Source organism: Pan paniscus, chromosome 14 (assembly GCF_029289425.2).
Source record: "Pan paniscus chromosome 14, NHGRI_mPanPan1-v2.0_pri, whole genome shotgun sequence".
In the NCBI taxonomy this organism is placed as follows: Eukaryota; Metazoa; Chordata; class Mammalia; order Primates; family Hominidae; genus Pan; species Pan paniscus.
In genome coordinates, this window is record NC_073263.2 from 25,617,991 (window position 1) to 25,639,788 (window position 21,798).

General features: G+C 44.7%; 1 protein-coding gene across 4 annotated transcripts in view; it reads left to right on the forward strand.

Annotated features, from left to right (window-relative positions):
* Positions 1 to 7,563, forward strand: part of ATP8A2 (ATPase phospholipid transporting 8A2) — a 657,192-nt gene extending 649,629 nt beyond the window's left edge. For all 4 annotated transcript variants that reach the window (XM_034936476.3, XM_055096569.1, XM_008971630.3 and 1 more), the window contains one exon: positions 1,605 to 7,563. In XM_034936476.3, the coding sequence (XP_034792367.1) occupies positions 1,605 to 1,702 (98 nt within the window). In that variant the 3' untranslated portion in view covers positions 1,703 to 7,563. The remainder of the gene's footprint in view (positions 1 to 1,604) is intronic.
* Positions 7,564 to 21,798: the final 14,235 nt, after the last annotated feature.

Consider the following 21,798-nt stretch of genomic DNA (forward strand, 5'->3'; position numbering starts at 1 on the left):
GCCTGAGTGTCTTCTTTTAAAGTCTCCTCCTCTTCTCCATCCCACGAGGGCTCTTCTGTCTTGTTACAGTATGTCTTGATACTCTAGAAATTTCCTTTTTAAGCCAGATGCCTCAGGAAATTAACAGGCAGTCCAGGAACTGATTCATGGGCACCCTTTTCGACTTCTTTTCTCCTTCTAAAGAGTATGACAGTGAACTCACAGCTCCCCTGATAAGTTGTACGCATGCATGGATGGAATTCAAGATTGTCAGGTTTCTTTATTGTGTTGTCTTTTGGCCAGAATGTCTAATTGAGCTGTGGGACTTTTCCAGACCCCTGACACAGAAGGGTTAGCCAATGGAGAGCAGGCTTTATAAATGTCTTTCTGTGGGAAGGGCCAGTTGGAAGAAAAGCCCCACTCTGGGCTTGTGAACACTAAAGCTGTTTCTCAGCTCTAGAGTGTGGACCCTGGGTTTGCTTCCCAGCTCTGCCACTCACGAGGTCTGTGACCTTGGGCAGGTCACAAAAATCTCTGTGCCTCAGTTTTCTCATCTGTGAAGTGGGAGGAGTATAATCCCCTATCTCATAGGGTTTCTGGGAGGATTAAATGAGCTTTATTTTATAGCACAGTGTCTTAGACACATGGCATTTAATGAGTCTTGGCTATTATTTATTTTATTAATAGTATATGAACTGATTGTGTAAGAAGAGTCTTTGTGTGGCCACAGGTCCAATCAATCACTAAATTCCTTTTGAGTTTATTGTGTAACCTTTTTCTTTACATGGAAACAACCCTACTTTGATTACTTATTACCAGTCCAGATCAGTCTGATTTAAAAACAGGGCTGGGTGTGGTGGCTCAGGCCTGTAATCCCAGCACTTTGGGAGGCCAAGGTGGACAGATTGCTTAAGGTCAGGAGTTTGAGACCAGCCTGGCCAACATGGTGAAACCCCGTCTCTACTAAAAATACAAAAAAAAAAAAAATAGCTGGGCGTGGTGGTGCATGCCTGTAGCCCTAGCTACTCAAGAGGCTGAAGCAGGAGAATTGCTTGAACCCTGGAGGCGGAAGTTGCAGTGAGCTGGGATCACGCCACTGCACTCCAGCCTAGGCGGCAGAGCAAGACTCTGTCTCAAATAAACAAACAGGAAGGCTCCAGGCATCACGTGCATTTTGCCAGCTTGCACTATTAGTGTTGTGTGTGTGTTTCCCTGGCATGTTTACAGCTTCATAAATTAGCCGGCTGTCCTACAGCATCAGGCAGACAGGAGTGTTTTTTCTTAATTGGCAGTGGGAAAGTGGAGTCGGGGACCAGTGACCCACTGTGTGTGATTCCCACACTGAGCTCAGCCGCAGCCTCCTAGAAATAGGAAACCTACCCTCAGAGCCTTTCCCTTCCCGGCATCAGCAGCTAGAACCATGGGACCCCGGTTAGCCTGCACACGGCCGCCACGGCCCCTCTATGGCCACAGGTTTCTTCATCTCAAGCCTCCACCTATCCAAGGCTAAGGAGGCCAGATGTCGCACTCACCCGCACACTGCCAAAAAAAGCAGCTTATTTTAAACCTAGTGTGCTCCCCCAATTCTCCTGTTAACCAGTTTCTCCTGTGTGCTTCACTTTCAGATGGGTATGCTTTTTCTCAAGAAGAACACGGAGCTGTGAGTCAGGAAGAAGTCATCCGTGCTTATGACACCACCAAAAAGAAATCCAGGAAGAAATAAGACATGAATTTTCCTGACTGATCTTGGGAAAGAGATTCAGTTTGTTGCACCCAGTGTTAACACATCTTTGTCAGAAAAGACTGGCGTCAGCAGCCAAAACACCAGGAAACACATTTCTGTGGCCTTAGCCAAGCAGTTTGTTAGTTACATATTCCCTCGCAAACCTGGAGTGCAGACCGCAGGGGAAGCTATCTTTGCCCTCCCAACTCGTCTGCAGTGCTTAGCCTAACTTTTGTTTATGTCGTTATGAAGCATTCAACTGTGCTCTGTGAGGTGTGAAATTAAAAACATTATGTTTCACCAATATTTAAACATCAGTACTAGTTGTCCTGGGAGAAAGGGAAAGGAGTTTTATGTTGCGTGAGAGGCCCATCCTGTGTAATTGGAGCAGGGCACACTTGCTTCCTGTTGAGTTAACTCACAGGTTAAGTCCAACGGGCCACATGCAGACTTCACTGTAGGCAGGTTGCTCTCCTGCTTTGATTCCTGTTTTGTGTGTAAAATTGGCATAAACTTCTTGATTGCAGTGAAATCACAAAATTCTATATCGGGGTGGTCAACCTGAGAACATTTATTTGAACCTCTTAGCCACATTTCCAGCAGGGCAAACCAACTGATGCCCTGGCAGAGTCTTCCGCACCCTCTCCAGGTGCACTCGGCCCAGTCCTGCCGCCGTGTCCAGGCGCCCCTCACCCCCACACCTGCTGCATGGCTGGCCACACCACTCAGTGCATGGCGGCTGATGGGCAGCCAACCCAAACCCGCGCCTTTCCTTGTTCCACTGCAGACTCAGATACAGATGCGAAAAATTCCTTCTTCCACCGCCCTTCTCGTTCTGTAAAGAAAGAAAAGAAACATAGCCTTTCTGCATATATTCTAAACGTCTCTCTGCCTCTGTCTGACATGGGGCCACCCCACAGGTCAGAGTGGTAGTAGAACCCCTTCAGGACTCCCAGCCGTGGTCAGGCTCTGAATACTCCCTTCCCAACATCCAGACTGCTGGGCCTTTGGCATCCACTTACATTAGAACCCATGCTTGTTTCAGAGCACATTTTGGACTTTCACTGTTGGGAAATGAATGAATTTATAACATGCCTGCACAGCGAAGGAACACACCTGTCGCTCTTAGCTCTAGAGTCAGAGGATGAGTAAACCCAGATGCAAGAGTATAGGACATTGAGTGGGGAGAACAAGATGACCACAGAAGTCCTCAGAAGGAGAAGGAAGGACACGGAGACACTGAGAGGAGGACACAGCGGAATCGCCACCAGATCGTTGCAGTAGAAACTCTGAAATAAGCCTTGAGACCCAGACAATTGTCATGATCAGCCCAGCGTGTATGAGAGTTTAAACAAGACCTTCACACACAGTTCTAATTGAAAAGAATTCCAAACATTTCAGGGAAACACCTTTTTAAAAAATATACTGACATGGTTTCCTTTCTGTATCCCATCAGTGTTAGACACAGGTACCTATCAGAATATGGCATATCCTGAATTATCTAAGACAAGGAAGTGAAGAACGGAATCACTGACTTTCCCAACTGCAGAGTCCCACACTTAAATCTCAACAGAACCTAGATGTCTTCAGGCATGAATGTGAGCACCTGGAGCCCTTACTAAACAACCTGCCTGGAGCCCTGTTCTCTGCTCTGGTTGCCAAACCAGATTTTTGGATGGCCTAAATACTTGTGGGCAACTGTTACTGGTGAAAAATGGGAGTTGAGAGCATGTTTTGGATTTTCACTGTGGGGAAATGAATGAATTTATCACATGACTGTGCAGCGAAGGAGCACACCTGTCACTCTTAGCTCTAGAGTCAGAGGATGAGTCAACCCTGTAGGGATTGACTCATCCTAATTGTGCTAAGTTAGGAAATAACACTTTAGTGCACTTTGCTTCCTAACCCTTTTTTGTCAGAAATCTACAACTTACTGGGCATGGAAATAATAATTTAAAATATGATTTGCATTGATTAAGAAAACTCATCCTCACTTATGAGGTGACCAGGATGCAGAGAGGGCCTGAGGGGCAGCAGAACAATGCAATTCACAGGTGAGGCTCCAAAAAGGGCCATTTCTTTCTCCCCAAGGTGCACAGAACATTTTTAAATATCAGAGTACCCAGCAAGACGGAAGGACTGTCATGCAGGAACTATAACACAAAATGTGCCTATGACTAACACGACAAACCAAGGTGTATGGTTTCTTTGCACACCCAGAAAGGTGATGGCCAAAATACAGAGGAGAAACGAAAACTGGAATTGAATGTGCATTAGGCATCTTAACTATTCATAGTTTGTTTCATTTGGGAACTAAGCCTATTTGGAAAGAGTGGATTAGAAATTGAATTCTTTGTCAAACAGTTAGCTGTGTCTTGAACTTGAAGCCTTCCAAATCAGAATTATGTATTTAAGTGTGTGTTTGTGTTTGTTTGGGGTTTTTGTTTCTTACATTAGAGTTCATATTTTCTGGGATTTAAGGATACAGGTGTATTTTCCTATTCTCTTGAGAAGTAGACTAAACAATCTTTGCAATGATGACAGATGCACACAGAAGAAAACATTAGAAGAGATGCCTTTCTATCCTCTCGTGTGGTTGAGCATTCTTACAGCCAAATGACTAAATTGGGTTTCTAGGAGGAGCAGCTGTCACTGCGTGTGATGTATAATATTTAACCAGGGCCAACTCAGGGGCTGTGTCATTTGTCCTATCTTTAAATTGAGTTCAGAGTGTCACACACAACCCTTCCCCTGGGGCAGGGTGGACTGGACTAAGTTGCATACGCTGGCTGTCAGCTCAGCAAAAATGCCACATGGGGCTTGTCACTCTGCCAGACACTCACTGACTCACGGGCTGGCAGGTCACGCTCGGTTAGCGCTCCAGGGCCTGACTCTGGATTGAGCTAAACTGGCAGAATCCACTCAGGCTAACCCTTGGTCTACTGCTGTACACAGACAGCCCAGTCCTGTGTTAAGTCTCTCTTCTCCTGGATGACCCTGCAAAAGGAAGAGACCAGTTATACTGTGGGCTTAGTTCTGGGTTTCCACTGCACACTGATACATGCCAGCAAGGGTAGCTGTGGAAAACACGTATCAGGAGAGCAGAGTAGTCTGGATTAATACTCTGTGCTGATCAGAACGGGCTCGGTCATAATTTAGGAGTGGAGCTGATGTGTCTGTCCTGCCTCAATGCAGAATATTCCAGGCTTCTTGACCAGGGTTATGTTCACCCATCTCCCAACACACACATGCACACATGAAAACAAAAACATGGTAACTCTTTCGGTTCGGCACACCATGCAAAACGTGCTTTGGAGCGAGGAGTGCTGTTTCTTTTAACACTTGTAGAGGAATATCCTGAGAAGTGAACCTGGGCTTTGGGAGAGCTCAGCTGAGAATTCTGTTGACATTTTCTTTCCCTTGACAAGGCTTCAGGTTTGTCTCACTATAGGGAGCTGGCTGTGAAAATCAGTAATAACTTGTCAAGAAGCAGTGAAAAATGGGGGGAAAAGAGTCTAGGTAACTAATGTCTTATAATGCATATGTATGTAAATATTACAGGCTTTAAGGTTGAATTTTTTAAAAAGAAAGTTATAGTCTATAATTTCCATTTGTTATAATAATGACCTTTAATCTTGTCATTTGGAACCATAAAGCATTTTTATCAGGTACCTCTGTTCCAAGGGATTTATGTCTTAGACCATAGCTGAATTGAATGTTTGCAAAACACTGCTATAGGATAAGGTGGTCTTTAGTTTTGAACGTGTGAAAGGACTGCACACTTTTCAACCAGGGTTTGAGTTACTGCCCAGGGTCATCGTCTCAAAGTAATTCAAGGAGTGATTTAACTTCAGCGTTTGAAATGTAGTCTTCATCTCCTGGGATCCCTAAAAAAATGTGAACAGGGAAATGGTGGCTAAGCAGAGCCTGAAATAATAACTTGGCAAAGAAATGAGTTCATCAGGTCGAGTCAAAACATGGCATCCCCTGTTACACTCAAGAAATGCTTTCTTCATGTAAATGTTTATACGGGCATATATAATCACAATGGGAACAGTTAAAACCCCCTCCCTTCAAAAAAAGAAAATCCATATCAGTTGGGTTTGTTTTTGGTTCTTCATTGGCTCAAGGCAGTTAACTGTCTCAGTATAGCCTTGGGGGAGATTTAACCTCATTCTAGTCATTTTTCCATCCTGAAGGCCAAGAAGGACTATTAGAAGGGTTTTTGAGGGGTTTCGGAGGTGAGGGCCCAAGACCCCCATAATGACATCATTAGGTATTCTTGAAAGGTGTTAACAGACCCGCACGCTCGATGTGTTGTGCCCTTCATTGATTTTTTTTTCTCAGCATCCCAAGTTGTCCATCAGTACATTCCCCTTCACCTTACCTGATCTTCATTTAATGCCCAGTCTGTAACTAATGTTCTGTTTAAAGCTCTCTTAATTTGTTGGCTATGAGTGATTTGTGAATCTGGGATGTAACCCTGAGTGAGGAGAAAAGGGCATTGAGCCAGCATAAATCTTAATGGGCAGAAGCCACAAACAAATGGGAGCAGAAAAGAAGGGCGAGCTCCCCCGCGCTGCACCCCGTGTATAATCCAGTGTTAACCTCTGAGGAACACCTCGGCTCTCCCAACTGAGGAGAGACAAAAGAGGGATTCTTTTTACACCCAGGCTGGCGCATTTTCAAGTGACAATCTCGGGCTCTAGTTGCCTTTGAGATATCCACTCTGCTCTTTCTCCCAGGCCTCAGACCAAGAAAAACATGCTCTCAAGATTAGCCCATAGGCAGTTCTTGTGACCTGGCTGAAGAAAGAAAGGAGACCTGTTTGTTTTAAAAGTCGGGCGCAAAGTGTCAGGTGGCTTTGATTTATGACAGAAAGAGGAAGAAGAAAGTTGGAGTAATAGCACTATCCAAATAACCCTGCCCAGGAAACTTGGGGGTCAAGAGAGCTTATCAAGAGCCTTTTATAGGTAAGCTCTTCCGTGTGAAAGAGAAAAGGCCGGAAAGAGGGAGAGAGCCCAGAGAGCAGGCTGCGAACTCACTTCCAATGGGATTGGAGTCTGTTGTATTCTTAAGAGATAGCCTGATATGTGGTTTATAGGTGAATCAATAAACACCAACAACAACAAAAAAAAAAAAAGAAAGAAAGAAAAGAAAAAAAGGAAACCAGCCCTGTCATGGAGTTTCTCTTCTTCCCTACACAGTAAAGACTTTTGGGTTTTCATGGATAAAATCAATGTCAGTACTGAAACTCCTCCTCTCCCCTCCCGCCCCACTCTCCCCTGTTGCCCGAGATGGCCAAGTTCAGGCCTGTGCAATGCCGCTTCCCTCTGAGCCTCCCTCTCAAGGGCCACGCAGGCAGCTGCAGCAGGGCCAGCTGCAGGATGGGGCTGCCGGTCACTGAATTGTTGTTCAAATGCATCATCTTTGTGGCGTCTTTCTCATGCGAGCAAAGCCATGTGCTCTCCTGTCTGCTGTCACATCTGTGCCTGGATTGCTTAAATATTGTTTGCGATGGGGAGGTTTTAATCTGGTGATGCAGAGGGAAGCAGGGCTGTGGGGGCACGTTTAATTGGCTCCCAGCAGAGTGGGGAGCACTTCTATGGTGTGTGGGGTTTTTTGTTGCCTCCCTCTAGAAGTGTTACCGTTTTCACGTCCTATTAATGTCCTCTGGTTGTTAAATTACAGCAGCACATTATAGTGCACTGGGTTCCCTCCTGGAGTGAATACAAATGAAGGGCATCTACTTGTATTTTTAGAAGTTTTGGGAGAATTTAGTGATTTGTGGCTTTGATCAATCCTGTTGACTGGTGTATGTCTGCGCAAACCTGTTTCAAATAAATCTTTTGTTAAAGTAAGTGATTGGACTGTTTTATTTTGGAATTTTCTTTTCCACTAATCAGCATTTACTGCCACAGGGACTGCGGCCTGTAACACAGGGGTTTGTCAGCATGTGCAGGCTCAAGGACACATACACTGCCTGGAGAGCCGAGGCCCAGGCAACAGTGTTCACTGGCAAGAGCGCAGGAGAGTCTGAGTTCCAGATGAACACATGTTCCTTGCTCTGAGGCAAGGCCCCATTTTCTAGAAGAGAGTCCAGGGGACCACACAGAGTTTGGATTCAGTCACTCAAAGGAAAGAATGGTGCTTACAAGACCTCCTTCCTCCATTATTTCCCTCCCTCTAGTTCATCTCATTTGGCTACAAACTGAGAAGGAGGCAGCTCAAATTCAACTGGAAAGCAGGAAGTCATGACATTGTTACTTTAAAAAGAGGAAAGACACCCCTGCCCTTTCTCTCTAGGTACAAGGACTTGCATTTAGGTAAGCACCCATTGCCTCCAGGTTCTCTGTGATGCCTCAGCCAAGGCAGCCTCCTCGCACCTGGGGTAAGGTGGGAGGAAGCTTGGGGGGCCCAGATGTTGGCCCCTTGCCTGGCTTTGTTTGGGTAGCTCTCTACTTCCCCAGCAGGATGTGACCTGGGGATGATAGACAGCCTGTTAGATGACAGTTCTCTGTAGAGGCTTGAGCCTGGATCCCAAAAGACTTCTTCATTGCGCTCTGAATTTATTGCAATTTTCCATAGCAGACTTTGATTCCTCCCAGATGGTCCCGTTCCTATCAGACCTGGATTTGACCAGCCCAGGCCAGTCCTGACCTCAGTGACTGTGTCCCAGGCACGGCAAGGACACGGGAGGCCTCACTTGCAGGCAGAGAGTTCTACAGTTTAGAGCTCACCAGGGAAGGGCTTTCATCTCCTGCTCTACATTGGCCAGGCCTTTTCTTCCCCAATGGTGAGAAAATAAAAATGATTTAATACAATCAACAGCGAAGTGTTAAATTCCAACCTTTGCCATTTCTTGTTCATATCTTTACAAAATCTGCCTTTGCCGCTGCAATGGTTTTCTTGAAATGTCATTCTTCACTGATGCTCAGCAGAATAAACTCGAACCATTGAGAGGCTCTTATTAGCTGAAAACAGTGTGCAGACCCTAACCTCTCTGCCTAAAGCAGTGTTCTTTGTAATGATGTCCTCCGGAAAAGTCTCAGGATACTTTGAAAAATCATTCAGCTTCTGCTACTATTTTCAAAATGTTTATTATGGAAGAGACATATGTAATGTGAGGGGTTAAAGTGTATAGCAAACTTGTCCAACCTGCAGCCCAGGACAGCTTTGAATGCAGTCCAACACAAATTCATAAACTTTGTTAAAATATTACGAAATTTTTTTTTGACACGGAGTTTCACTCTTGTCGCCGAGGCTGGAGTGCAGTGGCATGATCTTGGCTCACTGCAACCTCTGCCTCTAGGGTTCAAGTGATTCTCCTGCCTCAGCCTCCCGAGTAGCTGGGATTACAGGCGCCCGCCACAACACCTGGCTAATTTTTTGTATTTTAGTAAAGACAGGATTTCACCATGTTGGCCAGGCTGGTCTTGAACTCCTGGCCTCAAGTAATCCAACCACCTCAGCCTCCCAGAGTGCTGGGATTATAGGCACAAGCCACCACACCTGGCCAGTGTTACTGTATTTGATGTGTAGCCCATGACAGTTCTTCCAGTGTGGCCCAGGGAAGCCAGAAGATCAGACACCCCTGGGTGTATGGCAGAGCAACAGGGCATGTGACGTGGGGCTCCTCTGCTTCTGATATCTTCCACCTCATTCTGTCCCACACGTGAGTCCTTTGAGGGAACGCTCCAGCTCTGGTTGGAATGCCAAGGAGTTAATGTCAACTGGGGCTATAGATGAGGCTCTGGGACTTGATTACCAGAGGGGGACAAAAATAAAACCCTTCCACCTACTAAAGCTACAAGCACCAAACACATCCAGTCCAGCTCAAAAGCATTAAGCTTTCATTTATTAAAAGTAGGCCATGCACGTAAATAAGATGATTTAAAATTCTTGAGGGTTGGTCTCAAAGCTCCATCTTCAATCTTCAGCTGTTTGTCCCTCTCTACAATGAACTGTTGTTGACTTAAGATTCCAGAGCAATGGATATTTGAAGAAAGGGTGCGCAGGTGATCGCTAAAGCAACAGCGTTGGCCTGAACCTTGGATTTGAATTGTCTGCCCCAGGAGTTTCTATATCACTGTCACTAGATAGTTGTCAAAATTTAATGCTACAGGTACTCTCTCCTCTACTCTAAAAAAATGGATTTTGATTTGAAATATTCTAAATTGCTGAGAAACGCTTCCTGATTTTCCCCCCAATTTGTTGTTGTTGTTGTTGTTGAGATGGAGTCTCACTCTGTCACCCAGGCTGGAGTGCAGTGGCGCCATCTCTGCTCACTGCAGCCTCTGCCTCTTGAGTTCAAGTGATTCTCCTGCCTCAGCCTCCTGAGTAGCTGTGACTACAGGCACCACCACTGCGCCCAGCTAATTTTTGTATATTTAGTAGAGACAGGGTTTCACCATGTTAGCCAGGCTGGTCTCTAACTTCTGACATCGTGATCTGCCCGCCTTGGCCTCCCAAACTGCTGCGATTATAGGCATGAGCCACCGCACCCGACCTTCCCCCAACTTTTAAAACTGTGGTGTATGATTAAAAGCTCTTATGCCTGGCAGGGCGCAGTGGCTCACACCTGTAATCCCAGCACTTTGGGAGGTCAAGGCAGGCAGATCACAAGGTCAGGAGTTTGAGACCAGCCTGGCCAATATGGTGAAACCCCGTCTCTACTAAAAATACAAAAATAAGCCTGGTGTGGTGGCACATACTTGTAGTCCCAGCTACTCAGGAGGCTGAGGCAGAAGAATCACTTGAACCCAGGAGGTGGAGGTTGCAGTGAGCTGAGATCGCGCCACTGCACTGCAGCCTGAGCGACAGAGCAAGACTCCATCTCAAAAAAAAAAAGAAAGAAAAGGATGGGGGGGAGGCTCTTATGCCAACCTAACACATCTTGCCCTGTAGCTAGGAGGCCAGATGGTTGTTGCTTGTCGTTGTTGCTTCCCGAGTGGCCTTGAATGGAGGGTATGACTAGCTGTTAGGAGCTGAAATAGAACAGCCCACTAGCCACAAACAAAGCTGTTAAGCTCACTTTTTTTCCCTTCCCAGTGTCCTTAAGAGGAGCTGCCTGCAAATTACTCACAAAGATGGCTGCAGGAAAAGCCCTTGAATTTGTTTCAGTATTACATATAAATTGCATGTGGTTGCAGAGAATGAGATTGAGAGGCCCTTATTCAAGAAACTGGCTCCAAGCAATGTTTTTAATACTTTAGCTGGAAAATGTCTTCATTCAATCCCACTTCCCGATTTATATGATGAAAAACCCCCCTGTAATACACAGCAGAGAGCTAAGGGGTGCTCCACAGAAGCACCTGTCCTTGTGAGTGAGGGAAAACTATTCAGACAGACAGGATGCTTTTGCATTTGTGTGCATGAGTACATACATGCATACATACCTAATAGTTCTATGGGAAAAAATGAAGTAAACAACTGTACAGAAATGCAAAAGAAAAAAAATTCACTTTTAACTTTGCGAATTTGGCAAAGCAGCTCCGACAGTGCCACGGAAGGTATGTAAGGGCTTAACCCAAGTCTTGTTTTAGGAGACAAGAGATAACCCATTTTCTGGAAACTGTGTGTGCTAAAGGGAAAATTCTTTGGGCCCTTTCGGTCCCAGCTGAACAGCCAGCTGGATGTTTGTCTGAGAACCAGGGGGCTTTCTTCTAAAATTGCTGAGGTTCCTGTTCCCAAGGAGAGGCCTCAACTGGTGGGCAGAGTCAGGGGAGCACGGGGCCTTGCAGTTAGCGCATGGGAGGCCGGACTTGCTAGCGATCTGGAATCTCACCATCCGAGGGAGCTTCAGGTTTGGGGCCTCTGCCATGCTCTTACGTGCTGCTCTTGTGAATACAAGCTGACTTCCAGACACTGGAGAGGTAGTGGCCAACCAACCAAAGTCCCTTTCCTCATGGAGCTTACATTCTAGTGGGAGAGACAGACAGTAAAGGAAAATGTAATGTGATATCATGTCCTACAGTGTAGGTGGTAATGTAAGCACAGGGCTAGATTCTGTGGCTCCCAGTGGATAGTTTAGTCTTAACAAATGCCATCATCTTTTTCTTTTCAAAAGAACCTCTTAAAACTCTGACTTGACTTGTACCTGTTGGCCACACACATAAGTGCCTGACAGGGAGAGCAGTATAGTATGTCCTCTGTTCTTTCCCACCTAATGGCAATCTCTCTGCTCACCAAAGAGAACATCTGCCTCAGCCAGATCCCAGGGTCTATTAATGTCTCAAGCTTATCCTCCTCACTTAAACTCTGCTGCTGACTCTTCCTTCTCCTCCCTCATGGCTTAAATCCTTCCTACCCTTGGAGGCTTTGTTCTCATCAACCTCCTCCATGAACCCATCTCAAACAACTGTGCTCCCTTCTCTCCTGACTGATAGCTTTTCCTGCAGTATCTGGGCACCCAGTCTTGTAGTTTTTTCTATTATGCATCTTACATGTGTCAGCCTTATATCTCCAAGAAGATTATAAACTTTCCCACAAGGACCTGTTTCCACAAGTACATGATGTCGTTTGTGTAGCAAGATGAACATTGGACTTGGAATTGGAATGCTTGTGTTCAAGTATTTATTTGCCCAGTTATTAGCCTCATGACCTTAAAGAAATCATTTCACTTCTCTGCACTTCATTTTCCTCACCTACAGGACTGGGACGCTACCTTCCTACCTCCTCACGTGATATAAACAGGGCTGACCTGCTGCATCTACACTGCCTGGTACTATTACTGTTTGATCAATAGCCATTTCTCTTGTCAGTTAAGTAGTTGGGGCACCCACCACTACCTCTGGACCTTCCCACAGTCCAGCAATGAAGAGGTAATGCTGGCCATAGGGGCCTCCTTACCATATAACACTCTTACTCTAGGTCCTGTTGCTGTCCACACAGGAAGCTAGTCGCTGAGACAAGTACTGCCAGGGAGGGCTGCAGCGAGGAGAATGGGAGATGAGTCTCAAATCCATTTCCTCTATAACTGAAATGGAGGAAATTAGCAAGGAGGAAATATAACTACGTGTGGGGAAACAGGAATTAGGGAGAGGTAAGGAAGGGGAGCTGGTCAGCAGGTGGTCTTAGGCAATCATGACAGTGAGCGGTCTCGCATCTCATTGTCCAGATGCAGTGATCCGATAAATTTCAGTTCCTTGCTCCTGTCTGGGAGAACTGGTCAGTTTCCTGAGAAAGGAACTCAGATACGACAAATATAAGTTTCTTAGATGCTAAGACTTAGGGGATCCATTTCTATGTTTATTCAAAAGAACCATAAACTTCGTTCTGTGGAGAAATTAGGCCAGTTTTAGCATGATGGTCCTTGTCCATTATGACTGGTCAGTGCCTACTGCCCTCCAGATTGAAAAGTGCTTTTTTTTGAGACAGAATTTTGCTCTTGTTGCCCTGGCCGGAGTGCAATGATGCAATCTCAGCTCACTACAACCTCCACCTCCCAGGTTCAAGCGATTCTCCTGCCTCATCCTCCCAAGTAGCTGGGATTACAGGCACCAACCACCACACGTGGCTAATTTTTATTAGAAATGGGGTTTCGCCATGTTGGCCAGGCTGGTCTTGAACTCCTGAGCTCAGGTGATCCACCCACCTTGGCCTCCCAAAGGGCTAGGATTACAGGCTTGACCCACTGCACCTAGCCTGAAAAGTGTTTTTATAATAACATCCCTGGTTGTGACATGTCCGGAGTTTGTTTGTTCCAGCAGGTTTGTGATCTCGCTGACTTCAAGAATGAAGCTGCGGACCTTCGCGGTGAGTGTTACAGCCCTTAAAGATGGCACGGACCCAAAGAGTGAGCAGTAGCAAGGTTTATTGTGAAGTGCAAAAGAACAAAGCTTCCACAGCATAGAAGGGGACCCGAGCGGGTTGCCGCTGCTGGCTGGGGCAGCCAGCTTTTATTCCCTTATTGACCCCTTCCATGTTCCATTTCTGTCCTATCAGAGTGCCCTTTTTTCAATTTTCCTTGCGATTGGCTACTTTTAGGATCCTGCTGATTGGTGCATTTTATAATCCTCTTGCTAGCTACAGAGCGTTGATTGGTGCATTTTTACAATCCTCTTGTAAGACCGAAAAGTTCTCCAAGTCCTCACTTGACCCAGGAAGCCCAGCTGGCTCCAACTCTCAGTGAGACTCTCCATTCACTCCTCTCATGACTATGCCATTTCATAACTATTCCAGGCACTCTACTCTATGCTAATGATACAGAGAAATAAGGCACCCAAAGACCTCAGCCCAGGAGGGGAGACAGACATGTAAATATACAGGGTACAGCCAAAAAGTTATCTATTGTTAGGCAACAAACCACCTCAGCACTTAGTGGCTTAAAATAACAACAGGTTCTTTTAAAAATTGAATAGCTGGGTATAATGGCAGGCACCTGTAGTCCTAGCTACTCAGGAGGCTGAGACAGGAAGGTCGCTCTAGTCTGGGAGTTCAAGACCAGGCTGGGCAACATGGTGAGACCACCATCTCAAAAAAAAAAAGAAACCAACCAACAAAATTAAACATAAAATTATCACATGATCCAGCAGTCACACTTCTGGGTATATACCCAAAAGAATTAAAACCAGGATCTTAAAGAGATATTTGTACACCCACACACAGCAGCAGTCTTCACAATGGCCAGATGAAAACAACCCAAATGCACATCGATGCATGAATGGGTAAACAAAGTGTGGTCTATAGAGACAATGGAATATTAGCCTCTCAAAGGAATGAAATTCTGACACTTGCTACAACAAGTGTATGAATAAACCTTGGATGAACCTTGAAGACATTATGCTAAGTGAAATAAACAAGACACAAAAAGAGAAATATTATACGTTTCCACCTATACGAGATGCCTAGAGTAGTCAAATTCATAGAGATAGAAAGTAGAATGGGGCCTAGGGGAGGGAGAATTGGAAGTTCGTGTGTAACCGGTACAGTTTCAGTTTGGGAAGCTGAAAGAGTGCTGGAGGTGGGGGTGGCGGTGGTTGCCCAGCGCTGTGAAGGTTCTTCAGTGGACTGAACTGTCTGTCCACTTCAAAATGGTTAAAATTTTGTTATGCACACGTTACCACAATTTTTACAAAATCAAACTTTTTTTTTTTCTAATCTGCAATTTGGAGAGTGCCCAGCAGGAATGACCTATCTCTGATCCATGAGGTTTGGGAGCTCAATTGGGATGATTGAAACGGCTGGGGCTGTGCTGTGAGCTGAATGTTCTGTCCCTCCACCCGGATTCATATGTTAAAACTCTAACCCTCAAGATGATATTAGGAGGTGGGGCCTTTGGGAGGTGATTAGGGTGACGCCCTTGTGATGGGATTAGTTAGTGCCCTGAGAAGAAGAGAGTAGCCAGCCATCTACAAACCAGCCATCTACAAGCCAGCCATCTACAAACCAGGAAGAGGGTTCTCACAAACCCCAACCACGCTGGCACTCTGATCTCAGACTTCCAGCCTTTAAAACTGTGAGAAAGAAATGCTTGCTATTTAAGGTCCCCAGTCTGTAGAACTCTGTTATAGTAGCTGGAGCAGACCAAAGTAGGCTGTCTGGGCATCTCCATCTCTTTCTGACATCTCAGGGCCTCTCCCCGTGGCCTCCCCATGTGGTTTCTCCACTATGATAGCCTCAGAATAGTCAGACTTCTTAGGCAGCAGCTCAGGGCTCCAAGACTGAATGTCCCAGGAGCCAGGAAATAGAAGCTGCCAGGCTCCAAGGCCTGGACCAGGAGACAGGCTTAGCAACCCCTTGTGAAATTCTTTTGGTACAGAGCCACAGTACGCACCCAGGTTCAAGGGGAGGGGCTTGCACTCCCACTTCTCCATGGAAGGAGTTTGAAAGAATCTGTGGTCATTTCTCTTGTACCAAAATGTGATAAGTGAAGTGCATTCAAGGTACCAAGACAGTATGGAGACAGGATAACTCTGGGGATTGAGAGAGACTAATAGGGTAAAGGAGAAGATTGCCTCTAGGATGAGTTCATTCATGTGAAAAGATCTTGTAAAGTTAAACCATAAAATGTTCCACTGATGCATTATCAATGATGGCTACAGTAAATATTAAGACAAGCTTTTACAGCTGTTTCCCAATCAATAAGATGTAAGATGTAATAAAACATAGACCTGACCTGCATTCCCATTAAATTCATGAAAGACATTCTGTGCTACTGATCTGGCAGTGCCTGCAGCAGGCCCGCCAAACAGAAATATATGTGAACTTCAGGAACTGAGCAGCCTGTGGGTGATGTCCAACTAGAGCCTCTCACTCTGAATTCCTCTCTCTGGCAAATCAAGGCCACAAGCAGGCATTGAACACTATATGCCATGTACTGCAAGGTGAACTGTGGTCATACCAACATAGCCAATTCATTTTCTGTTAATCATAGAGATGCATACGGGCTCAAAGGCCATCTGTCAAGCACAGTTCTTCTTAATAACCACATTGCGAAAATGTCACTGAATCAAATCAGGCTCTTTAATGTTTCTTTCTTTTTTCTTTTTCTTTTTTTTTTTTGAGATGGAGTTTCGCTCTTTTTGCCCAGGCTGGAGTGCGCTGGAGTGATCTCGGCTCACTGCAACCTCTGCCTCCCAGGTTCAAGCAATTCTCTTGTCTCAGCCTCCCACTTGCAGCTCAGCTCAGCACCTGCAGCTGGGATTACAGGTGCACACCACCATGCCCAGCTAATTTTTGTATTTTCAGTAGAGACGGGGTTTCACCACATTGGTCAGGCTGGTCTCGAACTCCTGACCTCAGGTGATCCATCCACCTCGGCCCCCCAAAGTGTTGGGATTACAGGCGTGAGCCACTGCACCCAGCCTCTTTTATGTTTCAATAAATGGTTGTTGGATGAATACTGATCCTTAGACAAAAAGAAGTCTTTCTGTTCCAATGCGCCTTTCATTAGATACAAAGTTTCTTAAAACTAAAACTAATATAGAAATATTACCCTGGTCAAAAAATGAAAATTCATTAAGAATAAAAGCTAGAAAAAATCCACTCTGGGTCATGCTTAGCTTTACAACTTACTAGTGAAAGAAATGTTTTAGGATAGCTCTGGTGATTTTAAACCTTTGCCATCCTCACTTGGTTCTGTTAGACCAAATGTTTGTTGCTAAACTGCAACTAAAATCTAGAAAGAAGCAGCAAGTATCATCTGCACAAACAAAAGGTCCTGGAACAAAGGAAAAGGGACTAATGTTCCTATTCTATCTCAGGCATTGTGAACTCACTGGCTACTTAAAAATTTTTGTAATCAAAGAAAAGCCCGTAGCTAGTCCATATAACACCTAGTTATATAGTCCATATAATGCTTAGTTTAAATAAATATGGTATTGTCTCAGCCTAAGGCTATCTCTTAACTTCCTTTTGAAATACTTAAAATCTTTATGTACACATTTTTTTTACCTCTACAAATACTAATTTAAAATGTGTGGATGCTTTTCAAGTTACAATGTGGCTACATCCTGATAAACCAACAGCAAGTTGAAAATGCTAGAAATTGAAAATGCATTTAATACACCTAAACTATGGAACACCTTAAATGTGCTCAGAGCATTTACATTAGCCTGAAATTTGGAAAAACCATTTAGCACAGAACCTATTTTATAATAAAGTGTCAAAATCTCATGTAATTTATTGATTACTATATGAAAATGAAAAACAGAATGGTCGTATGGGTTCTTGAAGTGCAGTTTCCACTAAGTATGTATTGCTTTGACACCATTGCAAAGTTGAAAAATAAGTCAAGCTATCGTAAGTCAAGGACTCTCTTACTGTGTGCAGGCATTGTTCTAGCAAGGACGGTTTTACTGTGTGCAGGCATTGTACTAGGTGCTGAGGAGCCCTCTATAGATGAAGAAATCTTGGTTTCTACCTTCAGGAACTCACCATCTAAGGGGACATGTACACATTTAGATGCGGTGCCAGGCAGAATGAAATCAGAATACAGCAAGTGCTACGGAAATGAGGAATAAAGAGGAACTAACTATACCAAGTGTATGTGAGAGGAGCGGACAGCAGGACAATCTTCTACCCATTGCTACTGCTTTTTGTTCCTGTCGCCTGATTTCTAAGGATTGTGGGATAACATGAAAACAGAGGAACTATAAAAGGACCCAGGCCGGGTATAGTGGCTCACGCCTGTAATCCCAGCACTTTGGGAGGCCGAGGTGGGTGGATCGCTTGAGGTCAGGAGTTCGAGACCAGCCTGGCCAACATGGCAAAACTCTGTCTCTACTAAAAATACAAAATTAGCCAGATGTGGTGGTGCATGCTTGTAATCCCAGCTACTTGGGAGGCTGAGGCAGGAGAATCACTTGGACCAGGAGGCGGAGGTTGCAGTTAGCCAAGATCATGCCATTGAACGCCAGCCTAGGCAACAAAAGCAACGCTCCATCTAAAAAAAAAAAAAAAAAAGGATCGAATTAGAATGTGGCTGGGTGAGGTTTTAAAGATGGTTTAAAATTTAACCAAGGAAACCCCACCACTTACCTAAAACCAGAGCTGTTGCCTGCAAAAGCAATACCATGTTAGGAGAAAGCTATGGTGGTAGGCACTGTTGTATTGTCTCACTTAATCCATACAACTTCCCTGTGAGTAGTCACTTCCCTGTGACTGTGAATTCCATTTCAACCAGCCAAAGCTCAGAGAGGTCTCCTGATTGTCACACACTTGTCAGAGGTGAAATAGGGACCTAAATCTAACTCTCATGTCCTCCAGCACCTGTGCTTCAGCTCAACAGAGTGACTTCTAGGCTAGGCACAGCGGCTCACACCTGTAATCCCAGCACTTTGGGAGGCTGAGGCCAAAGGATTACTTGAGCCCAGGAATTTGAGACCAGCCTGAGCAGTATAGGGAAGCTCCGTCTCTATAAAAAAAAAAAATGTAATTAGCTAGGTGTGGTGGCAGTCCACTGAGTAGCCTGCAGTCCCAGCTACTCAGGAGGTTTAGGTGGGAGGATCGCTTGAGCCCAAGAGTTCAAAGCTGCAGTGAGCCATGCTCATTCCACTGCATTCAAGCCCAGGCAACAAAGTTGAGATCCTGTCTCAGAAAACAAAAAACAATGTCCATCCACAAACAGGCCCTGAAAAAGATGCCTGCAAAATTCTCAGCAATACAACTGCCCAGGGAATGCTATTAAACTCAGTTTTAATAGAGTATCCAATTTTTATTTTTGCATTAAAATGAGATGTATGAATATTTTAAGTATCACTGACTTTATAAATGCTTATAATAAGTAGATTAATACAATTGCAATACTCACATCAGAAAGATGAGGAATGTCATAAGAACTACTCATATCGCAAGGCATAGTCTCTCCTTGAGGTGTGCCAGTTACTGACTTCCAACCTGATCCTTCCCTACATACGAGGCTCTGCCATGCAGGAGCCTGGACTCTGCAAAGCTGGTGCGCTAGCTTCTGCCAATAGGGGGCAGTAGAGGTAGACTGCAAGCCTGAAGGAGAGAGAGGGGCTGGCTTTCCCTCTGTCCTGCTAGTGTCTTCTGTAGTCTCAGCCTTCACCCTGGCAGCAGCTGGTACCAGTCTCCAGAGTTTTCTCTGCACTGTCAGAACCAGCCTCACTGTCCCCGTGGGGCACCAGGACCAGCTGCCCTCTGGCATGGCAGGGCCTCTCCTTCAAGCTTTTATATTCCAATACCCTCAATTTCTTCCTTTGTGCCCTCAGCCCTAGGAGTGTTAACAGCTTCTGCCATTCACTATTTCTGTTCATCTCAGCATTGCCTCTTTCTATTTCAGTTCTCCAACATCTGTTTAACCAATTCCTCATACAAATTTTCTCTGTTAAAATAATTGGTATGACTGTGGCCATATCTACACAAGCAAATACACATATATCCTGTGACACAGCCAACTCCACCCCTGGGAGTCCACGGAGAGAACTGAGTGCTGATGTTATGATTTTATTCTATTTTATTATTAATATTATTATTATTTGAGATGGAATTTCACTCTTTTTGCCCAGGCTGGAATGCAGTGGTGTGATCTTGGCTCACTGCAACCTCTGCCTCCCAGGTTCAAGCAATTCTCCTGTCTCAGCCTCCCAAGTTGCTGGGATTATAGGTGCATGCCACCACGCCCAACTAATTTTTGTATTTTCAGTAGAGACGGGGTTTCACCATGTTGGCTAGGCTGGTCTTGAACTTCTGACCTCAGGTGATCCATCCACCTTGGTCTCCCAAAATGCTGGGATTACAGGTGTAAGCCACTGCGCCCAGGCTGATGTTTAAATGTTTTTAACTGTTCCTGCCAGCATTCTTCCTAAGATAGCATAAAACTGAAAAGAACCCAAATGTTAATCAATAGTAGAGTGGATGTAAAAATTATGGTACAGTCACAGAATGGAATACTAGACAGCAATGGAAAGGAACAACAACAAGCCAGACACTAAAGAGTATTTACGGTGTGATTCCATTTATATGATGTTCAAAGCCAGGTGGAGCTCATCCATGGAGATGGGGATCAGAGGAGCATTTATCTTTGAAGGGGGCTATTAACCGGATTTTTTCTGTCTCCTGATCTGGGTGATGGCTTACTGAGCTATACATTTAAGATTTGTATACTTCACTGTGTGTAGGTTATAAAGAATTCAGTAGAAAATTAAAATAGGTCAACATGGGTAGATCACCTGAGGTCAGGAGTTCAAGACCAGCCTGGCCAACATGGCGAAACCCCGTCTCTACTAAAAATACAAAAATTAGCTGGGTGTGGAGGTGAGCGCCTGTAATCCCATCTACTCTGGAGGCCGAGTTTGCAGTGAACCGAGATTATGCCATTGCACTCTAGCCTGGGTGCCAGAGAGAGACTCAGCCTCAAAAAAAATAAGAAGAAGAAAAATAAAATAAAATAGACCCGGCTCAGTGGTTCATGCCTATAATCCCAGCACTCTGAGAGGCCACGGCCAGCTGATTGCTTGAGCCCAGGAGTTCAAGAGCAGCCTAGGCAATGTTGAAAGACTCTGTCTCTACAAAAAATAAAATAATTAGCCAGGTGTGGTGGTGACCCTGTAGCTACTTAGGAGACTGAGGCAGGAGGATTGCTTGAGCCTGGGAGGTCGAGGCTGCAGTGAGCCATGATCGCACCACTACACTCCCGCCTGGGGGAGAGCGAGACCCTATCTCAAAATAAATAAATAGATAATAAATAATTGTAAAATAAAATGATTCGGTCTATATTCCTGACTGAACCTTGATCGGTTCGGAGAGATGCCAAGAGGCAGGCTAGAAAGGCTCACGGGGAGGAGCCAAGCCCAGCAGAGATAGAAGAATGAGATGTCCTGTGACTACAAAGCAACAGTGCAGAGAAGTAAGACAAGACCACTTAGGGCATTCCAAAGCGTAGTATTGACTCAAGGGACACAGAAAGTCAACTCTGTACAAGTCGCTTAGTCAATCTAAAAATACAATAAATTTAGGCCTTCCTTGGTAAAAATACTATTGATTTGTTACTGGAACCAAAATAAGAAAACTATCTTAAACTGGTTCTAAGGATCTATATCTATTTGACATATTTTGTCAATATAAATGTATATATTTTTCTATATTGGAAAGATTTAAAATGTCTGGAAAGAAGTTAAATTATATGCTTATTACAAAAATCTATTGGATACCACTAGCACGGTGCAATATTATATGCTTCTGTCCCCACACCAATCCCCTTTTAAAGAGAACGCTCCAAGGTTCAGAGACATAAAGTGCACACCAAAGGCCACAGCACAATTGGTAGAACTAGGTTCTAACTCAGGTCCATCCCATTCCAGAGGAGGTTTGATAGAATCAACTACAGCTGAGACAAGCAGCGCTGAGCACTGTAAACTCCTCTTTTAAAAATCAGCCAAGAATTGAGAACACAGTCTTGGATAAGATAGCCTCATATAATAAGTTCTTTCTGTTTCAAATTTTCCTATGATCCTTCTGTACACATGTGTATACAGACATGTGGCAATTTTATATACATGTTACGGATGGCAATCAGTCTTCTCCAGCTGTGAAGTCTGCTGAGTAAATAATGTATTGTGTAACCTATGATTTTTCTAAATGGAAAGACCTACATTTCAAGATGGTTAAAATTAAGATGCAAGTTGTCATGC